The 21949-nt window shown below is 37.8% G+C and overlaps 1 protein-coding gene across 21 annotated transcripts in view; it reads right to left on the reverse strand.

Annotated features, from left to right (window-relative positions):
* The window catches only part of CAMK2D (calcium/calmodulin dependent protein kinase II delta), a 255729-nt gene that overhangs the window by 127976 nt on the left and 105804 nt on the right, over nt 1–21949 (reverse strand). For all 21 annotated transcript variants that reach the window (XM_066996891.1, XM_066996892.1, XM_066996896.1 and 18 more), the window contains one exon: nt 4653–4707. In XM_066996891.1, the coding sequence (XP_066852992.1) occupies nt 4653–4707 (55 nt within the window). The remainder of the gene's footprint in view (nt 1–4652; nt 4708–21949) is intronic.

Raw genomic sequence — 21949 nt, forward strand, 5'->3', positions numbered from 1 at the left:
GTGACTTTCAGGGTACCAATTAAAAGCTACGGGCTCTCACTAATTATTCTTGTTCTTGTGTAATTTTCTTGAAAAGCATGCTAAAAAAGCAGCAAAAAAAGCACATGGGGTTGTTTAAACAAAAGAATTACGAACACCATGTAGAAATAACAAGCCTCTCCAGGAATATCTTTCAGAAAAGCCACAGAGAGGCAAGCAGAAGGATTCCACATACAAAGGATGTTATTTCTCTTTAATTTCCAAAGAGGTATATTAAAACACAGACTTTTTGACATCACTTTCTACAATCAATTAAAAAAAAAAACTACTGTGCTTAGAATATTAAATGCCACATTTTTTTTTGTTGGAAACATTCGTAACAATATATACAAAAATATTTACTTCATGTACTACATTCAATTTGTAAGGAAATTTTTTGAATATGAGAAAATGAAAACCCAAATTAGCAAAGCTAGCTAAAAAAAAGCCTCTGCTGATGATCACATTAACCTTCTTTCCTCTTGGCTTACATCTCATATTTCTTAAACAGCATAATGAAGGTGGGAGGAAACGGTCCTACAAAAATGGCAGTGTTAATATATTTTTTTAACATTTATTTCTGACCTTTCTCCTCCTGAAAAGGACACAAAGGTTCAGACACTTACTGTAGGCAGATTGTTCTGCAACTAGGCTTTTTTGGGTATTTATTTTCCTTCTACACATTACAGTCCCTCCACTTGGAATTCAGCAGCGACGCCAGGATTCTAAATGTACCAATTGTTGTGTGTCAACAAGTGCATTCAAATGGGAGACACTAAGCAAAGAGAATCTCACGGACTTGCACAAAAGAGTCTTCAAGGGCTACAGCTGTTTCCATTCAGATACAGCAATTAATACTGACAGAATTGATTGAATTTGAACTCACATAACATCATTAATACTGAAAACAATCTCACGCGTGCTTAGCAACTGAAACAGGTTGATAAAGAGATGAAAATCTTAACTACAGTTGCTTTAACCTGTAAGGGAAGAGGAATTAGAAACTTTACGGAGTTCATTGCCAGTCTTACTGTGCACACCTCATTATTCAGAAATCACTGTGTCTTGTGGGAGAAACATAACAGGTGCGAGTCCTTTGCTTGTGCAAAGTATTGCAGAAGGCTAGTTTATTTATTTATTTTTAAAGTAGGGAAGATCATGTCAGTAGATCAGTAAGATGACTCTCTTCCTTGGCAGTGACACCAAGGAGACACTGATAATCACTGCTTTGCCTAGTAAAGTACAAACGAACCCCCATCCTCCAGAACTAAACGGCCATTTACATATTTCAATTGTATGTCCAGGGCCAGTGAGTCAGCAACTGAAGCATAATTACATATATATGGCATGTCAGCTTCAGTGTAGATAATTCTCCCATACGCAGTGCTTCTTACAGGAACACCTCTATAAAAGAAACACTCCTTCTAGCAGAAAGCACTTCATTCAATGTTAAATGTCCAAATTCCAAGTGGAATTTAAGACTTCCACCTTTCCATTTTGGCATTAGAACTCTTCACCTAAACGCAAGCCTGTAGCAGGGAACATTAATCACTTTTCTCTCTCCATATGGAAGCATAACTATCACTGAGGTTTCTCCTTCAACCTTCTCCTTCAGATTGCAGACATCTCTATAACATTTAGTAAAAAGAGATTATTAGAAATTCAAAATAGAATGTGACAATGATCATCTTTTTCTATTCAAGAAAAAGAACTCTTCCTCTGCACTTTATGTGGGACGCAGTTTAAGGAAATTTCTGAAGAAACAGTAGCACTGAATCCCACACAGTCTGAAAGAAATCATTAAGATAAAAAACACGATGGTATGCGTGGGTGGAGTGACAGTGTTACACCACAGTCGAGCTTTAGTTGGAAAAAAAATGAAAGCACGTTACTTGGTCTTCATATTAAAGAAGTCTATATGGCACCTTTTTTGTGGCAGCTCTTTTATGCACTTCTTTTAAACAAGCCACTAAACCACATTTATAACGACATTAAAGGTGAAGTTTCACTAATCGATAGTATTAGTGAGTATTAACGCCGTAATTTCTTATTTAAAGCAGTACTTTCTTAGCTTGAATGCAAAATAAACTGTGAAAAGCCATCCTTACTAATTAGGATACTTATCTACCAAAGATAAGTATCTGTCAGTACAGTTACCACCTTTACCATTTAGACATTTTCTTTTTTTGCAAAATAATTTTGACAAAAAAAAGTAAAAATCTCTACGTATATGTTGAAGCCCTCCTTATTTCCGTATTTGAAGAAACTGAAAAACAAAAATGTGCAGACTGCTCTGGAGGAACAACAGATGTATGAGTCTGTTTGTATGTTTTTCCTGAATGGAAGTGACACTGAAATAGAGGAAGTGCCTGTCCAGTGCAGAATGCTTGGTACGCAATCTGTTTTTGGCAAGACAGTACCTTTGGGTTATATATTATTTCCTATTGCTGAACACATCCTTCTATTTACTCTGCAAGTACCCAGATATAGATACTGATATCTGCAACTCCGATGTTCAAATTCATTCTAGTTCATACTGCAATCATAATCTCCTGAGATATAGCAGACATTAGGTATTCAATTTAAGGTAAAAATGCATTTATTGGAAGTGTTCAGGATTAAGAACATTTCAGCAATTCCACACAGAAAGATTTCCTTTGTAGCCCTTCATTTAAAAGAAAAACAAAACAACAAAAAAAATAGGTATGTCAGAGAACATGTATGCATACTGTGCCCTAGAGCTGCTTTTAAGCCAACAGTCAGAACACTTGCCTGGGATATATACAGATCATATATAAGTTCCTGTTGTGCCCAGTTCAGATCAGAGTACTGAACCCGAAACGCCTTCACTGCAGACAGACCATGTGTTTATATATTTTTGTATTGCTAGTCTAAAATCTGGTCTAGAAAAAGTCCCCAGGGATTTAAAAGTCAGCAAATAAAACGGAAGGTAACCTGAATGTGAAAGCATGCAACTGATTGTGGAAGATCTGGGTTCTAACTTACCTAAACTGAATGTACTTTTGTTTGCATGCTTGGAAGTGAGCTGGTTCACAGTTCTAGGGCAATAATGTATTCTCTTTCTAACCAGCAAAAATGTATCGGGCCTAAGAAAGTTCTTAATGGGGGCAGGAGGAGGTGAGAATTTCTCACATCCATAAACGGCCATAGAAAAATATGCAACTGAAACAAATTGTTTTACCTAAATATGTCAGTTTTGCAAGAAAATTACCATTCATGTCTGCCCATATGCAGAACCAAAAGCAGTAGTTTTTCATATGAATGGAAAAGTTTGCCTATCACAGGGAATTGTGAAGAATATTAGTGTTTTTGTTTCAAAGTTAAGAGTCTGCTATATCTATGTTCATGTTGTCATGTTGTTTTACTAAACAGCATTATCTGGAAGAAACAAGGTTTCGTCCCCACCTACCCCTTTCCGTAACCATCCCCTTCCCACACACACATGCTCCAACAGCTCACAGGATTCAAATTCATAGAGCAAAATGAGAAAGACAATTCCTTTCGGTATGCTGGGCATTTCGTATTCTGGAAAGAGTCAAAATGAAACTAATCCTACATATCAGTAAACCATAAATCACCAATAAAATTCATATGATCTTTTTCATTCTAGTGAAATCAGGCTTACCTGTCAGTGTAGCACTGAGGATTTGCTACTCCTCCACATTTGTTTATGTTTCCTTTATCAGACAACCAGCTTGCAGTGAATTCCTTTTTCTGAATTGTATGTTGGTTTAGCTTTGGCAGATAGCATGCAACTTTTAGTTACTGTCCTGGTTTTAGTTAGGACAGAGTTAATTTTCCTCCTGGTAGCTGGTAGGGTGCTATGTTTTGGATTAGGATGAGAAGAGCGCTGATAACATGCTGATGTTTTAATTGTTGCAGAGCAGTGCTTACACCAAGCCAAGGACTTTTCAGCTTCTCGCTCTGTCCTGCCAGCGAGCAGGCTGGGGGTGCAGCAGGGGCTGGGAGGGGACAGATCCAGGACAGCTGACCCAAACTGGCCAAAGGGGTATTCCATACCATCTGGCGTCATGCTAAACAATATATAGGGGTGGCTGGCCGGGGTGGGGGGGCCGGCTGCTCGGGGATAGGCTGGGCATCGGTCAGCGGGTGGTGAGCAATTGCATTGTGCATCACTTGTTTCGTACACATAAGTAGTAGTAGTACTACTACTACTATTATTGTTATTGTTATTATTATTTTCCTGTCTTAATAAACTGTCTTTAACTCAACTCAAAGGCTTCACTTTCCTGTTTCTCTCCCCCATCCCAGAGAGGGAGGGGGGAGGGTGAGCGAACGGCTGTGTGGTGTTTAGCTGCCAGCCAGGTTAAACCACAACACTTACACACCTACATTTTATATTAAAGTCCAATTCAACAGTATCCCTACTTTGAATATTTTTTTAGTGTGGAATTCTTACAGTGACCCTTAAAAATTAGCTTTTACATATGCAAATGACCAAATATGTTACTGTCCTCCTAGCTCTATTTACATTTATTTGTCCATTTCCTTGCACCAAATTCATGCATTAACCTTGTGAGGTTGTATTTACATCTAAGTGTTTTGAATACCACATTCCCAACATGCTAAACATATGCAAAAGACATACTTACAAGTCAAAGACTAAGTAATGGAATCCTTCTTCTGATATGCTGTCATGAAGCCGCACTATTGAAAGGGAGAAAAAGATAAAAAACAGTCACCTTTTTCATGCCTTTAATGTCTCACTTTGATTTTTTGAGACTGTAAATCTGGTATTGCATCTATGTCTGTGTTCTTTTTTTTTTTTTTTTTGGCTGTTTGGTTTTAAATTCTCCACCCTAAGAAGTGTCTTCTTCACAAGGTGAGTTAAGCAATATCACTGTACAAAGACTGCAATGTGCAGGTCATTGTACAGTTACTTTTAAAGGCACTCTGCTTTTCTTACACCCACAGAGGAATGCTGCAGTCATTTCCTATCACCTCCTACTTGTATAGGATAGGATATACACACACTGCACTTTGCCTTTGCCCTTCGTGCTGAATCATAGCTAAACAAATACTAAAAGCACAGACAGACTTTGTCTAAAAATATTGTATTAATATTATTCAACTCCCTCTTTCCTAGGCAGAGCCTCCAATCAATCTTTTAAATAGCATACAAAGGAGAATCCAGTCACTGGACTTGGGTTATCTTAGAATGGTATTCTTAATGTCATACAACTGTTTTCCCAGCAGCACCACATCCTAGAAGTTGTAAGCAAAACAAAATGAAAAAAAAAAACAAAAGCAAGCCTCAATTAACCATAGAATTCAGTAGAATAACAAACTTCAAGGGCTACGATAACAAATTCTGTAATCAGACAACAGATGCTGATTTTGAAAGAGAAAGCATCATCTTTGCTAAAATGTTTGACTATATTAAAAAATGGAAAACAAAACTGCACATTCAGTTCATAGCTCTAGATTCTTTAACTAACCATTAAAAAGAAATTTCAATTAAATTAAAACCACTGCATATAGTGCCCAATTTGCTTTTTTTGGTCTCTCTTTTTCCTTAGTCTCACTTTTAATTACATGCCTGAAATTTTAGTCTAGATGAAATAGTAATTTCAAACATTTAAACATGTTAACTGCCCAAACAGTAACTAATCTTGCAGATAGCTAGCAATAGAAAGAGAGGGAACGGCCTCAAGTTGTGCCAGGGGAGGTTTAGGTTGGAAATGAGGAGACATTTCTTCTCAGAAAGAGCAGTCAGGCATTGGGATGGGTTGCCCAGGGAGGTGGTGTCACCGTCCCTGGGAGTGTTTAAGGAAAAGTTGGACGTGGTGCTTAGGGACAGGGTTTAGTGGGTGACATTGGCAGTAGGGGAATGGTTGGTCCAGATGTTCTTGCATGTCTTTTCCAACCCTAATGATTCCGTGATTCTAATTTCACTGTAATGCAGTCAAAACAACTACACAGAAATACAGTACATCCCTCCTTGGAAAACCAGCTTTCTGTTCTCTTGAAACATACTCTTGCTTGTAGTAATACACCACAATTGTACGTAAAGAAAATGAAACAGCTTGGTGTGACTCTTAGAGTACCTTTAAAAAAACACACCAAAACACCTGCTTATCCCTTCCCTATCAAATAAGATCAACTGAGTAACAACAATAGCCATACCATACTCTTGAGACTACTCTTTAGGTAAAACAATTCAAGTCCACATTTCCTATTGAGACTCCTTAAGCAAAGTAACAGCACAGCTGTGAAAATATAAATCATATTCTGAGTACACAAATATTTTTATATGACAGAATCCATACAATACCTATTCCACACACTCATTCAGACCTTATACCAAACAGCAGTGTGTTTTCCTTGTGGGATGTCTGTGCACGGAAGACCAAGAAAGGATCCATGTAAAAAGAGAAGAAATTTTGAGAATGGCAAGCTCACTCTTACAGGTTTAGTTAGGTCTTAATGAAAGCATTTCATTTCATTTATGAAAGCAGGTAGCTAAAATAAATAAAACCTTCAAACTAAAACTAGATGCGTGTGGAGATGCTTCGAGAAAAAAAAGAGAATAGAATTTACTTGCTATTCAGCTGACGTGTACTGTGGTAAGGGATATGCCAGCTGGAAACAGGAATATGGGAATATGGGTGACAATCAGGGAGCTAAAGCCTATAGACTTACAACTGCATCAGTCTGAGAAGAAAGCAAGCTCTAACTGAAAAGCTGGCAGACTTTGGTAAAGAAGACTTCGTTTCTGTTAAAAAAAATAGTAATACTCGGCTGCATCATACATTTCTGATTCCATCACTAGCTTCTGTCTCTTAACTGACACTGCCAAACAGGGTCAAAAAGGGAATATGCTATATGCCCACTCAATTCCTATTGTGTGTTATCTATATTTCCCTCTAATCTTCTTAACTCTCATCCCCTTCAACGACACGAGTGGTGAAGAGCTGCAAGGAGATGAATCTACTGGCAGATCGATGCCTATCAGTCAATACTGAATACCCATGGTGGCAGCCAACAGCACAGTTGAAAGACCAGAATGAAGAGACTACACACACACTGCCTGGCTGCTGGTGCTCGGCCAGACCTACAGACAGCAAGGACCGTCAAGAAGAGAAAAGAAATGAGTGCTTGGGGATATGACAGCTCAACAAGGTAACTGACTCTCATTAAATCACCATGAAGGGGGATTTCCTGAAAGATATAAGGCGCAAGAGAGGAGGTGCCAGAAGCAAAAAGATGGGATGTCAAGGAAGCAGTCATTGGCATTTACAAACTTACAGCATTCTCACGATTACAACCTTGTGCCACTTCTACATACACCTATGCATCTGAAGTTTTCTCCAGAATGCACTAGTCAGTTGCAGAACCTTCACTTCCAATTTTAAAAATTGAAATCATAGCATGGTAGAGCTATGACCTAATGTGTGTGGTTTCTTTTAGTAACTTGAAAAGAAATTGCAATTCCCAAAGCTAATTTTCCTGCAATGCAAAGAAGCTTTGTCTACCCTGCTCCAAAACACTTACAGAACCAAATAAAAAAATAAGGGTACTCTAAACTACTTTGTGTTCAAAACTGAGCTGATTTCCCTAGAAGGTAGCTTTATATATTATTCATTTTTCACACAACGTGTGACATTTTAAAAAATTTTCAAATAAACATGACTTCTTTACTTAATAATATTTAGCCCAGGGAAACATCTTGTGTTTACACAACACTGATGAGAAAACCAGTTTGGCTGACTCTCTGCCCAGAGCTCGTGATGATTCAGAAAAGCCAAGTAGGTCTAAATCAGAATTTGTGGTTTTGGCTGGTTCTATACTCTAGATTTGTCTTAGTTTTTACAACGTGCAAGCCTTGAGCAAAAAAGACCAAGACAGTACATTGCTGCTATGATAAAACATATTTATAGACATTAAAGGGATATATAGATTAGTATATCAGCATCAAATAGTGTAAATGTCAAGTAGTTTAAAATGTAATGGATTGAAAACCTGGAGCACACCAGAAGTGTAATACAACTAATCAGATGATAACAGTGATGCAGCAGCAAGAAATAGAAATCGTCCAGATCTTTGTATCTTTGTACTAGTGCATTTCCAAATAACTCTAGGGAATATCACTCATCACATTATTTATTTGTATCTTTTTTTTTTTCCTGACCTTTATTTTGAGTTGGGTTCTTTGAGTTCAAATTTCAATATCCCCAAATGTCTGCTATTTAAAGCAAACCAAATGTGGGATGAGACACCAAGTACTAGCCTAGAACAGTATCCTGAAACTTCTAGCTCAGAACAGAGACCACAAAAACATCTGGGTTTGAGTACACTACTTCATACAGTAGCATCAAAGATACTAGTGATGACCGAGTGCGCAGAAATTAGCAATGGCATTTAGTATGGACCCTTGGTTACATCACAGAGATGCAACATCACCCTAAACCAGTGAACTTTTGAGTGTAGCTACGACATTTTGCATATACCTCTATGAGAAAGTTTTAAACTTCTTAAGACTTCAACATACAAAAAAATGATACTTTGATAGCAACTGCCTGTTCCTGAAAAAGATAAGAACTCAAAGCATAGTTTTTCTGTGAATGCTTTTTGAGCTGAAGTAGCAATCCTCTCCTCCTTGCTCAGTAAAAACATTCTACTCAGACAGACATAAGCCTTCATATTAGATTTCCCGTATCATGTACAGATATTCAGAGCTACCAAATACTTCTCGCTAGGCGAGATGTTTGCTGCCAACTGCTTTTTCAAAGAGCTCTGAAGCATCTAAAGAAACCCAGATATTTCAATTCTCTAAAGACATTTCAGAAAAGCATTAATTCTTAAAATTTAGAAATGAAATCCACCTTTAAAATATTACTTTAGTATTACAACAGACAGTCTTGGCTTGAGCTTGAAGCTGCAGAATAGTCAGCAGCACATATTCATTTAATACACATACGTACTGAGTTCTCACGATTCACTCCCTTTCCACTGCTACGGCAGGCTTTCTGGCAACCAGCTGAAGCAAAGACTGTATTCCTTAATTATCACTGTATTTTTTAACACAGAATTATTTCTTATGTGCATTTATGAGAAAGTCATCTCCTAGGTAAGAATGAAGTCAATGTGGCCCTATGCTCATTAAGGCACAGTTTTAAAACTGTGATCCTGAAGCAACAAAGTCATAGGAGAAGCACAAGCTGCATTTCATTGCCTCTGTTTCACAGCAATGCAAATCCCTTTCTCTCTCTCTCTCTCTCTCTCTCTTTGCGGATAATTGCATCTACCACTTGTATTGCTAGGAATACCTATATTTAAACCTGCAATAAATACTTCATATATATACAGACTGAAGTAGACGTACTATTAGAGCTATTACATATAGCTAGCAGCAGCACCATAAAGAGCCATAGCTTATTCCTATGTCAGAGGAGATGAACACCTTGCCCAGCACCACCCAGCATATCAAAACTATCAGGAGTAGAAGTGTTAGCTTGGATAGAGGCACCTGTCACAACCCTCTAACTAAGCAGACCAATATGGCACTACAGGAAGGGGCTTCCGGAACTTCACAGCCTGCCTAAAACAGGAGGTGCTCTCACTTGCTCATGCCCTTGTCTAAAAGAGGGCTTCTTCCTCCAGTGTAGCTCCCTCCCAACTAGAAAAGGACTGGGGTTTGAGATTATGGACAATGCTTTTCTCAGGCAAGTGAGGCTTATTTCTTAATAGCCAAACTGCAGCCTAACATGTCCGTGGAGATATATTCTTCAAAGACCACATTCTTTCTTTCTTTCCTCACAAATGTCTGACTCACACAAGTGAGACAGGACAAATCCTTTTCTGAATCAGGATCACATGCCTGTGATTGTCTCTGAAAAGGAAAACAGCCTGAGGCAGCCAGAAAAGATCAAAACTGTCTTTTGGCAAGCGCTTATGTTGGATTCTTTGGTCAGTTCAAATACAGCTTTATGCCAGTAAATCTGCTAAGTGAAAATCCCAAATAAGCATGGGCAATGGAGAAAAATCCACGGTGAAGATATGCCAGCCTGACAAGCTGGAGTAGAGGGTGCACAACAGCACAGAGGCAAATGCAGCATGGCCCAGACCTTGGCTCTGCCTCCTGCCTGCAAGCAGTCTGCAAGTCAGCTTTGCAGTGGAAAAGACAAGGGATGTTGTGGTGACAGTTTGAGAGGCTATTCACAAAGTTTAAGAAATGATTCATTACAAAAAGCATTCGTGTATTCATTTCAAACATATACAGTTCTTTGCACACACGTATCAAGCAGGATTCAGGCACGACAAACCAAGAGGCAGCAATTACAAAGATTATTCATCTGATATAAGAACTCCCATCAGTAACCCACGCTGCAATTCCTATTCCTCCAGAGCCACTAAAAGCATTCAACAGTAGAAAACGGTCCCATTTATCTTTTTTGAAAAGATTAGTTACATCTAATCATTATCAACTGGAGTTGGATAATCCCTGAGTGTTTCACAAGTGCTGTCATGAACAGCCACATTATATGGTTGAAAGGACATTATATATATATAAATATATATTATATATATATATATTCCTTTTGCTCCTACCTCTTTCTCCTACCTGCTACAGCACTATGGTCACTCTCCTCCAGCGGGTTACAGAGAATATATTTAACAAACCTCTAACAACAGAGTTGTTGCTCCTCAGCAAACTACTTGCAATACCTGATAGGAACTGAGAAAGCACACAGCTCTTTCTACTGGAGAAATACTACAAACCTACAAAAGATCAGGAATATTTCCCTGCGGTTTCTGCACTAATTTTCATCTGAAGCAGTTTCCATTTGTCACTCTATGATAATCATTATATTAATTTAAGGGAGAACTTCTATTGGCTTTATTAGTTTTGTACTTACCCATTAGATTGGGCAAGGTCCAACCATATTGTAAAATAAAAATGATCTCCTTTGCAGGACTTTTTTGCTCAACTATAATATTTTCTGTCTTTTTACAGAACACTGCTTGCTATAATGCCAACAAACAACTTAATCGTGCCCTTTCTAGATTTCCGCCTTCAAAGAAAAAAATATAAAATAACACTGTATTGCAGTGTACTTGCAATGAAAATCAAATTCTTCCAGATAAAGAAATAAGTCAAACATACAAAGTCATATAAAAATTCCTTTGGGTGAAGATAGTTAATCATATCTAAAAGCTATCACCTAAGATATTTATTTTTGCAAAGCTGCTGAAGTGACAATTTTCATAAAATTTGTATCTGAATTAGCTCAGTTCACTGAGACAAAATATTTGAGAAGACTCAACGAAACAGAAGTGATGGTCCATGGACAGCACAGCAGCTGCATGATTGTGCATGAAGTGCTAAACTGCCACTCATTAAAGACCTTGCAAGCCCACTTGTTGTGTTTATTAACAGGGCATGGAAAGAGACAATCTATTTAATGGTAACGTAGTTAAAGACATTCATTTTCCCTTTGGTGCTAAAAGATTAAGATCTATGGATTCCCAGAAGCATCGAGTAACTCTGTGAAGCTGGATGTCTTTAACTACTGCACTTTTAGTAAGTTATGGGATTCATTCATCAGCAGTACAAGTTTAAAATGGGTTTCAAAGACACAAAAACAAATGTCAGTGTCGTATTTGTTGAAATATGCAGATGGATTCCTCAAGTTTCTGTCTTCCTGCACAAAGAGTGAAATAAAGGCACAGATGTGCTTTACTCCAATGCTCAACTCCAGAAGTGCATTAAAAATCTTTATGGAGATCTTATGTATAGTCATAACTGTAGCCTCTGGACACTAAGCTCAATAACAAAACAACCATGCTTAAGTCTGTGCTGTAATTATACTGCTATGGCTACAGCTCCTGTTTGTCCACCATACACCATCAGCTTCCCTTCTGCTCTGAAAACAACCATTTGTAAATATCAGTGAAACCTAGTAGGAAAGCTGGATAACGACACAGGCTGCCACTGGCTGACCAAAGCCCAGTGTCCCAGTCGGGTCTGTGAGCTGAAAGATGACCACAGACGAGGCTGTGCAGAGACGCACCCTGTGTGGAGTGAAACAGTCAACAGCACGTGGAATACTGGTCCTCTGTCGTCTGCTCAGGCACAGGATGAGGGATGCCAGTCACAGAGCACTTGGCTCTTGCCAGGGGTGATGGGCACTGCTCCTCCGTGTGCAGCCAAGTGTCCTCTTTCCCTCACTCACCTCTCAAGAGCTCACATAGCCAGAAATTCAGGCAGTACTGTTAAAGATGGAATTGCTCCTTACACTTGCACTTCATCATGTGAAGTATTATTCTCCTGAGACCATGAAAGCCTGGGGGCCCTCTACAATAAAGCCTCTCAGTTACAGTAAAAAGAACTTTGCAAATATTAATAAAAGCCATTACCTAACAATCTGAAATATTTAGAGGCTAATCTGGTAAGATTAGTATAGTAGCAAATCTCAAGGGCAGCTGATTTATGAAAGATGTTAAACAGAGTAATATGTCTGTATCTAAGAAAATAATTCTCCCCCCTGCTGTTAAATACACAAGTGGTATACTGTAATTCTTACTATCATTGAATGGCTTTTTGCAGGCTAGCAGTGCTGTGTGATCTATTAACAGCTCTATATTTAGCAACAGTGAATGAAAATTATATAGCTTCCATATTAACTCAAAAGATAAACAACTTTTTATTACAGTGCAAGTTCATGGCTATTTAGGGTCAGCAACTTGAAGAAAAAAAACTATTAATCTGCATTTATACTGACATAATAAAAATTCATGGGAAAAATAATCAGGCAATTTAATGTTTGGAAAGACTGCGTTTGTCCCCCAAGCATTTTAACATTAAGTGTTATCCAGTGTAAACAAAATGCCATATATTCTACAAACACTCATTTGAAACCAAAGCCCTCCCACCAAGGTCCTCACACAATAAACTTCTGTATGCTGACTAAATGCCAGAAATACTTACATTCAATGCCTTCATTAAGTCTAATGTGTGCTTAGAAGTCCGTTTGTCCGACCTTTACCTTTGGTAAAAGATTTTTGCTATACAGAAAATAAAAAAATATTTCTCAGAGGAGATAAATGGCCAATTTTTGAAGTGAAAGTAAATTGAGGTACTGATGTCAAAGCAGATGGCCTTCAATTGCGAACTCTTTTGGCATGGTGAAAAAAGGAAGCTCTTACTTCATGCCTGCTGGATAAAGACTCACAGGTTAAACAGGTCATCAGTGCACTGTAAGGTACACACGTTGTGGGAAATGTCGGGGAGAGAAAAAAAAGAACGTTTTAGAAAAAGAATGTTTTGGGACTGGAAGAGGCCCACTGAGCTACTGATCTTAACTCTCTAAAAAAAAAAAAAGCAGCTTCTCAAGTCGTAGCCAGTGATGTGCAAGCACAGACAGACCCTCCAGCTCTAGCTTCCATGCCTGGTTCAGCACACTGAGTACTAAAAAAAAGAAAAGACAGAAGCTGATACAGCCCAAAAAAATCAGAAATCTATCTGGTAAGAATTAAACATTCCAAATAAAATTAACTGATTAAAAAAAAATGTGAACGGGCATTCTGAAATTTATGCTGTATTAGCAGTCTCCATGGAGAACACTTGTAATAACCCTGACATGTTTTTCTTTAACTGATAGATTTTTGTTGCTTTCCAGTGCATCATAATGCAGTTATGTGTACACATACACACAGGAACAGCTAGATTACACACCTTTAATCACTGAAAAAAAATAGAAAAATAGCATGTAGTTATTAAAAAGAAAAAAAAAAGAACAGTATGAAAATGTACACATGTATCTTTATGTTTTCGTTTAGTATAAAATCATTTCATTTACTATAAATCCTGTATTTCAGGTTGAGCTAATTCCTCTTTGCAGTTAAATCCCTGATTTTGTAAGTTTAACAAGATTTTTACAACACAACAAAGAGCCTTACAAATGTCATCAGAGTAAGCCTTATGAGGATAGCCGCATGGATTAAAAGCAAGCCTGACACATTTTTGCTAAGAGCAAACGGATGTCTCAGCTGCCAGTGTTGATGCTTTAAGCATTAACATTTTTTTAACTATTTTAGCACTCATTAAAAGATGTAAGAAGAGGAATTATGACAATCTATACAAGAATTTCATGGAGTGTTAACTAACAAAAGGACAAGCTGTGACACAGAGATGCAATATTAAGTAAAATGAACAGGTTCTGAAAACCACCCACCGTAGTTTAATGGAGGAAATGTAATTTATTTATTCTAAAAGAAGGGCCTAGTTCTCGTGTTAAAGCAAGTCTGCTTAATAGACCAGTTATCCTGAAACTGTCACAATGGTTGCAAAGCTCATCAGTTGCCAAGATTCCTTATGAAAAGCAACATACAGAATTTCAGCAATTCAAGAAACTGGGATGATATAACAGATCAAATGAAAAACTGAATGAAATCTGCGCAATGTACCAAATCTAACATCTCGATTAGAAAAGTAAAAGAAGTCTGTTGACTCCTGCTGGAAACATACAGTTCTGTATCTTTTTGATAAATATATTTGCCAAGTATAAATGTGGCAGAAGAAAGCTTTCAACTAGACTGTGGATGCACTGCAAGAAAACAAAACCTAAGACAGATAATACACAGGACCTACAATGCAACAAAATTGGACACTGGGGGGTTGTAATCATTGGGCAGAACGCAGCCCTCTTCTTGGATTTCCTCTTTTAAAACACATTAAACACAGGCATATAAACAATTTATATAATGATCACTCAGAGAAGAATGTTAGTTTGTTTTTTAAATGCTTCCCTTTCATGACAACTAGGCCCCAAGGTATTTAAAGGCATCAGCTTATGAAAACAAAGCCACTTACTTTCACTATTTTGAACAAAAAGAAAAGCAGAAAATGGTAATCCTGTGGCATGAGACAGGATGTGACACAGGAAAGAAATGTCACCTGTTCTACCAGAACCTCTCATAAGAGAGCAAAGCATAAACCAAGCAGCTTTAGACAATGTTTTCAAAGCAATTAGCATTGTATTTAAGGCACCTTTAATAATGCTTTCAGAAAACCTAGGCCAAGTTATTTCAGTCAGTAGCAACAATTACTGTAGCTAAATTTTCTAAAACTTTTCATTTTTAGCTTTTTTCAACCTTGTTAAGGTTAGTTTATGAGAAATACGTGAAAAATAAAATTGGTTCTAAATGTTGCAATACATATAAAAATCAGAAAGCACATGAATAAAAGCAGCAATTCTGCATTTCTAAAGGAAAGAATCACTTGTTCTTCATCAGTTTTGCCATGATTTTTATGTATTTCAAGATGGGTCAAGTAAGACCAAGAGGATGACAGCTGTATTCAAGCTAACTTTAAAAAAATGCTTAATTTGAAAGCTGATTAGAACTATGCTAACCTTTCAAAGTAAGGAAAGATAAAAGATAATCGTTACTGATACATATGTCTGATACATATATGTATATATCTTAATAACTGAGCAACTTGTATGCAACTTTGGTGATTACTCCTACATAACTATCCTAAAAATGAATATTTGTAATTAAACTGAACTATTGATTTGACCAGAGGGAACACTGAAAATAAAGTATTTATATTCACTGTTATAGTTTTTTAGTCTCAATGCTTTAGGAGAAGAAGGGTTGAAAGAATTTTAAAACTTAAAATACGCCATTCTAGCAGCTGGAGATAACTACAGCATGAAGCTGTTTTCGCCATGATTATCTTCCAGATCATTATACTGCACGTATTTTGTAATGCTCTGAAAATACAGCAAGGTTGAAGAACATGCTCTGTAGTCTGATCGATATATTAAATTCGCTGTAAATCACTGTCTCACTGTCAGAAACTGCATGCAAATGTACTCTAACTGAATTAGTGATGCTACAATAAGCATTACACACCTCTCCCTCTCCAAAGGCTGACTGAAAACTTGACTTTCCTGCCCATTTCTTTCCCCCAGTATACATAGATTTTTTCATTTTATTAATACAAAATACTAAAGAATAATTTTTGGCCTAATGAGAAGAAAAAAAATCAACTACTGATTTAAAATACAAACATAAATTTTGTTGAAGGAAGTATTTTCAGATTTTTGACAAAACAGAGATTTTCTATGCAATGCAGATATATTATGGAGAAAAAAAATGAAATTGAAAAAAAAAATTGAATCCTTTTAGAAAAACTTCCTGATCATTTTAGAGAATATGATCAATAAACTTTGGTAAAATGTTTGTAAACAAACTCCAGTCACAAAAAAATTAATAAGTGATCACGTAATGTCATAAAGAGAAAGCTGGTCTTTTGTTATTTAATGGTATGAGAAATTTAATTATTAAAGATTTCATTTCCCTCCATCCACGATAAAATCAGTCACAGAAAGCATTATACCTCATTATATCAAAGTACTTAACCACTTTAAGAACCTGAACATAATAGAAATCTGTATTAAATGTATAAATAAGGTAACACATGTAACCATTTGCAGAAGTTCTATCCATATGGACCACATCTTTTGAAAACTAGAAATTTTGTATACAAACTTATTTTTCATTTTGCACTTTTATATTCTAACATCCCAAAGAATGACTAGGTTCCGGTGGACACTGGAGTTAACGCAGACCTCTGACAACTGCTAACATCCCTCATCCCTGTCTCTCTCACACCGTTACACAATGTTGTAGCTCTGTAATGAACCAAGGGAGATGACAGCTCAGATGCCCACCTGTTTGAAACCCCCCTGAAGTCCATCAGAAGACCATGTATACAATTGCAGTTTGACCCATTGCCTTTGCAAAGATGGTAATCCTCTAATTTCCTCCTCTAATTTCTGTATAACCGAATTTGCAAAGACCTATAGCTGAATAATACTACTTCTTAATATCCCACAGTGATGAGATCATGATGCACACAGAGATGCATTTTTATGTCACATTTATGTTGCATCCTAAACATTATCATAGAATCACAGAATGGTTTGGGTTGGAAGGGACCTTAAATACCATCTAATTCCAACCCCCCTGCCATAGGCAGGAACACCTCCCACCAGACCAGGTTGTTCAAAGCCCCATCCAGCCTGGCCTTGAACATTTCCAGGGATGGGGCATCCACAGCTTCTCTGGGCAACCTTGTTCCAGTGCCTCACCGTGCTCTGAGTGAGGAATTTCTTCCTTGTAACTAATCTAAATCTACCCTCTTTTAGTTTAAAACCATTACTCCTTTATTATTCCACTCCACTCCCTGACAAAGAGTCCCTCCCCAGCTTTCCTGTAGGCCCCTTTAGGTACTGTGAGGCCTCTGTAAGGTCTCCCTGGAGCCTTCTCTTCTCCAGGCTGAACAACCTCAACTCTCTCAGCTTGCCTTTGTAGGAGAGGTCCTCCAGCCCTCTAAATCATCTTCATGGCCCTCCTCTGAACTCAGTCCAACAGGTCCCTGTCCCTCTTGTGCTGGGGGCCCCAGAGCTGACCCCAGGGCTCCAGGTGGGGTCTCACGAGAGCAGAGAGGGAGAATCACCTCCCTCAACCTGCTGGCCACGCTGCTTTTGATGTGGCCCAGGATACGATCGGCTTTCTGGGCTGCAAGTGCACACTGCTGCCACCATCCAACCAACATCCCTTTCTCTCAGGGCTGCTCTCCATAAAAACTCCTCTGAAAATCATTTTTTTAAAAGTATATGAGGAAAACTAATTATCCCTATGCAAACAAATTCCTAATACTTTTGATCAAGGAATCCAGGTAGATTTCATTTCCAGCTGTAACAAAAGTACCTCATGGAAACATGTCTCTGCTCAACCATGGAAACTTTCCATTATGTGTAATATTTCCTAAAGAAGAATATACTTTTTGGAGAGGGAAAACAAACAAACACCACAAATTCCTTCAAAATTTGCAGGCTGCTCCCCCTGTACTGCAAGGTGTAACACTTACTTCAGTGTGTGGCCTACCAGCCCAGCTGGCAATGCAGCCTCTTTGAGGCCTTATCTGGACAGTCAAGCTACCGCTGGCTTGAAAGAGTTTATTATAAGGTTGTACCAGGTTGCTTGAGTCCATCTGATTATTTGGCATGAGGAAGGTTGGAAACCCTTCTTTTCCTCAGGGAAGTAACTGCAGTTATACCCTGTCCTGAATTTTGTTGCTAAAACACGCTGTATTAGTGAAGAGAGAATGCAGGCCGACAGGGATTGTCTCCTTCAACTTCCAGTGCCCCCCTCTGCTGGTCCCCATGCTGGCCATGAAGCAGCAGCCTTTTCCATCAGCAAGGAAATGCTGGAGCAAATGTTCTGGAATAAACCATTTCCAGGCACAGACTGTGCGCTTGCAACTTGATTGCTGTGTATGAGAAGAGAAAGGAAAACCACATGGGAACTACAGCCTAACACTTACATGAAACAGCTCCCTGACTGATCTCTGAAATGACAATATGCTGGGATCCTTCTCCCCTTCAGTCAAGACAAATATTCAAGAAGAGGAAGCAACAGACAGCCCACACACCACTGTGAATAGGGAGCCTGTCTAATCCTTGGGTACAAATCACTTTTGAGATTTTATGTGTAAAGCAAGTAACAGCACAGTGTGCTAGATAGGCTCCTCTTGCTCTTGGCTATTGTGGGGATGGGTTGCAAAATACCTCTAGACTTTGGCCTTACCTATGTGTTAATATATGTTAAACACTATGCACAAAATAGGCTGAATGTACTTATTCAATATATAGATACATATTTCAAAATTATCACCATTATCGTCATGTTTATTTCCTGAAAAACTAACTTTTAACTATAAAGTTCATTTTAGCCTCAAACTGGATATATAACCTTTAAATGAAAACTTTACTATTCCTTTTATGACGAAATGTAGACCATGTAGAGCCAAAAGACACTTCAGTGTATTTTAACCCTACCGCTTTCCCAGCCTGAGGGAAGAGGCAGAGGGCAGACCCTCATGCTTGCCAGCCAGGAGCATCCCCAGCCCTCTGCTCAGAGGTTGTGTGTTACAGCCACCAAGTGAGACGAGAGTGCAGAGGCCAGGCATTTCTAAGGCACACAGAGCTGTGCACCTCTCTTGCACAACTCAGTAGGGAACACTAAATGCTGTATAAAGGCTGGCTGACTGGCAGGTAGAAGAAGGATTAAGTGGGACTTCATTTAACACCAGTTACACTTTAGGGGGAATATAAATTGAATAGCCTCATCCCATTTAATTCTCAGAAGTCCAAAACTTCTGACATAAAAAGGATTTAGTTTGTTTGCTGTATTTTCTCTTTTGCCTTTAGAGCTTTAACTTGTTTTCAAATAAGGCTGTCTTGGGGAATTCTTGGCATCCCACTCCATGGGAAGATGTCAACAGAATATATGAAGAAACTTTATTTTTACTTATTTCTTACTGAAGACTATAGAGAGAGTATTACAATATTGCTTATTAAGACCTTTGTCTACAAAAGAAAAATGCTCTAGTTTATATTATGTTGGCAGAAAAACAAAGTTTATATTCTTTTAATTCAGCCTAAAACAAGACATCAATTAATTTAAACCAAAACAATTTCCCAGTTTACACAACAAAGAGTCAAAAGATGGCCACAAAAACTAACTACATCAGTTTAAAAATAAATCAGTTTTTGCTTAAGTTGGAGCAACTTTTGTAAGCAGACAGAGCTAAAATTCTACTCCCTACAGAATAACTTTAACATTAGGTACTGTTGTGCTAATACGGGAAGTATGATAGTGTTAAACCAAATGCAACTTCTATTACCAGTCCATACTGTACGATTAAATGCATTTAGTCATCATCTTCGTGGGCAACAGAAATCAGCATGACCTTGAAATATTCTAGATTTGCAGTGAAGATCATGCATGATGGTATCATTATCTTTTCTGTAAGTCAGAGAAGTTTAAAAGACATTAATTACGTTATAAAGGTTGTTACTCTTTTTAGTGGTTATAAACATTAGAGTCAAACACATCTGAGCTCATTTTTTGAAGACTTACACGTATTTATGCAGAGTAACCACCAAGAGTGCACACTTATTCATTTAACCACAATAAGTACCACCTTTTGAGGGCACCTGGAATTTAATGACTATTTATTTAGTTTGACAACGAGACAACCAAATCACTTATCTTCTACTCCAGGCACTAGGACAGACTCTAGGCACTTTTAATTGCAATATTTAATATCAGAATATGGCAGTAAAAATGGTGATATATAAATTAAATCCATACGTAAAAAAGCTAAGACACCAAGTCAACATTATCTCTAAACTGCTTCTGGCATATATTGCTAAATATTATTTTAACGAGCAACAGTACTTGGAGATCAGAAAATGCTGTATGTGGCAGAGGCACTGCCTGCAGGCCATGGACCCATTTCAGCAACAAATTAGGTCAAGGACAATAAAGTCAACTTCATGGAAGTGATCTGCAGTGTTACTAAAATACATAAAAACTTTCATTTGTTTAGAAAGCTCTTGACCTGCAACTACTGGAGACTAGGGAAGCATTTGGGGAAGATACTGCTACTATGTGTTAGGCCTCCACAGGTACTACTGGAGACACCAACTAGGCTGGCTTTTGACTTGATCCATTACAACCATTCCTACGTGACTTGTGAGCAAAGGACCAAACGCAAACAAAACACTCCCACCGTTTCAGATTTTACAATTATTATGTAGTAATTTTGCTATATAATAACGTAGTCACTTCACCAATCTTTCAGTTCTGTGCACTGCTTCACCAATATAGTTTGGAAACTTCCTTACTTACTGACTATACTTTTTCTTTGTAGATGATGAAGCCTGTCTAAACATTTTTAGAAAAAGACCTTTTCATTAACAAAATGTGAATGAAAATATTGTTTTCTAACTGACTTGTATCAGCTAAGCTGCACAAGCAAAAGGAAACATCTCCTTGCCCTATTATCATTACACAATCTTTATTTTAGGGGATGAACTTATTATTTTCTAATGTTTACACAGTACCACTGTAAAATTATCCTCTGTCATTTTATCTGATAGTTGTTTTTATACCACTGCATGAAAACATGGCTATAGCAACCTTCATAGGATTGGGTCCAACAGTTTTCTATTTTGCGTTATAAGCTTTGAGGAAAAAGACCTAAAATGGACACAAGAGAACTGTAACATGCGCATAATTACAATCACATGTTCCTGGTAACAACTTTCACAAACAGTCCCAAATATCCTGAATGAGAGTAATATGATAAACCCGAAGATTGACTCCTTGTGGTTTGTGGTCTACAGATATCCCCTCAGACTTCACATGACTCCTATCTTATGCAACACATTTCTGGTGGCGACAGGGGTAAGCTAGGGACTACATTTTTTCTTTTATCAGTTTCCTGATGAATCTATAAGTGTTGTGGAAAACAAAAATTACACAGGTTTTATTAGGATGTGATTAGCTTCTCATGACAATATACTGGCTACTACACAATAAAAAACTCCCTGAATGCCCTGCAGTCAGGGAGGAAATAGGCTCATACTACTTTTCTGAATATTAAAATATAGCTATACCATTGAGTTCTCCTATATAAACAGATAAAGCACCAAGTATCGTGCTGTTAGCATGCAAAATGGCAGTAGGTTACAGAAGGTGAAACAACTTATCTCTGAGCAAGTGGCAGGGCTAGAGCTTCCCACATAGTTCACAGCCCAGAAAGTCTAGCTAACACTGACTTGATCAAGATATTTCCAAAGATTAATGACAGTGCAGAAGGATTTCCACTGCTACTTCTCCCTCTCTTAGCAGGGCATAGTTTAGTGCACAACAATTACAGATAAATATTTTCATTTGTAATTGTTATAGTTAGAGAATGCTTCGTAGGGTATGTCTGTCCTGCAAATGGTAACATAGTGTAGAGATACCCAAACTAACTTAAAAAAAAGCTGGTGTGTGCACCTGTATTAATTTAATTCTAACA

This window comes from Anser cygnoides, chromosome 4, assembly GCF_040182565.1.
Source record: "Anser cygnoides isolate HZ-2024a breed goose chromosome 4, Taihu_goose_T2T_genome, whole genome shotgun sequence".
In the NCBI taxonomy this organism is placed as follows: Eukaryota; Metazoa; Chordata; class Aves; order Anseriformes; family Anatidae; genus Anser; species Anser cygnoides.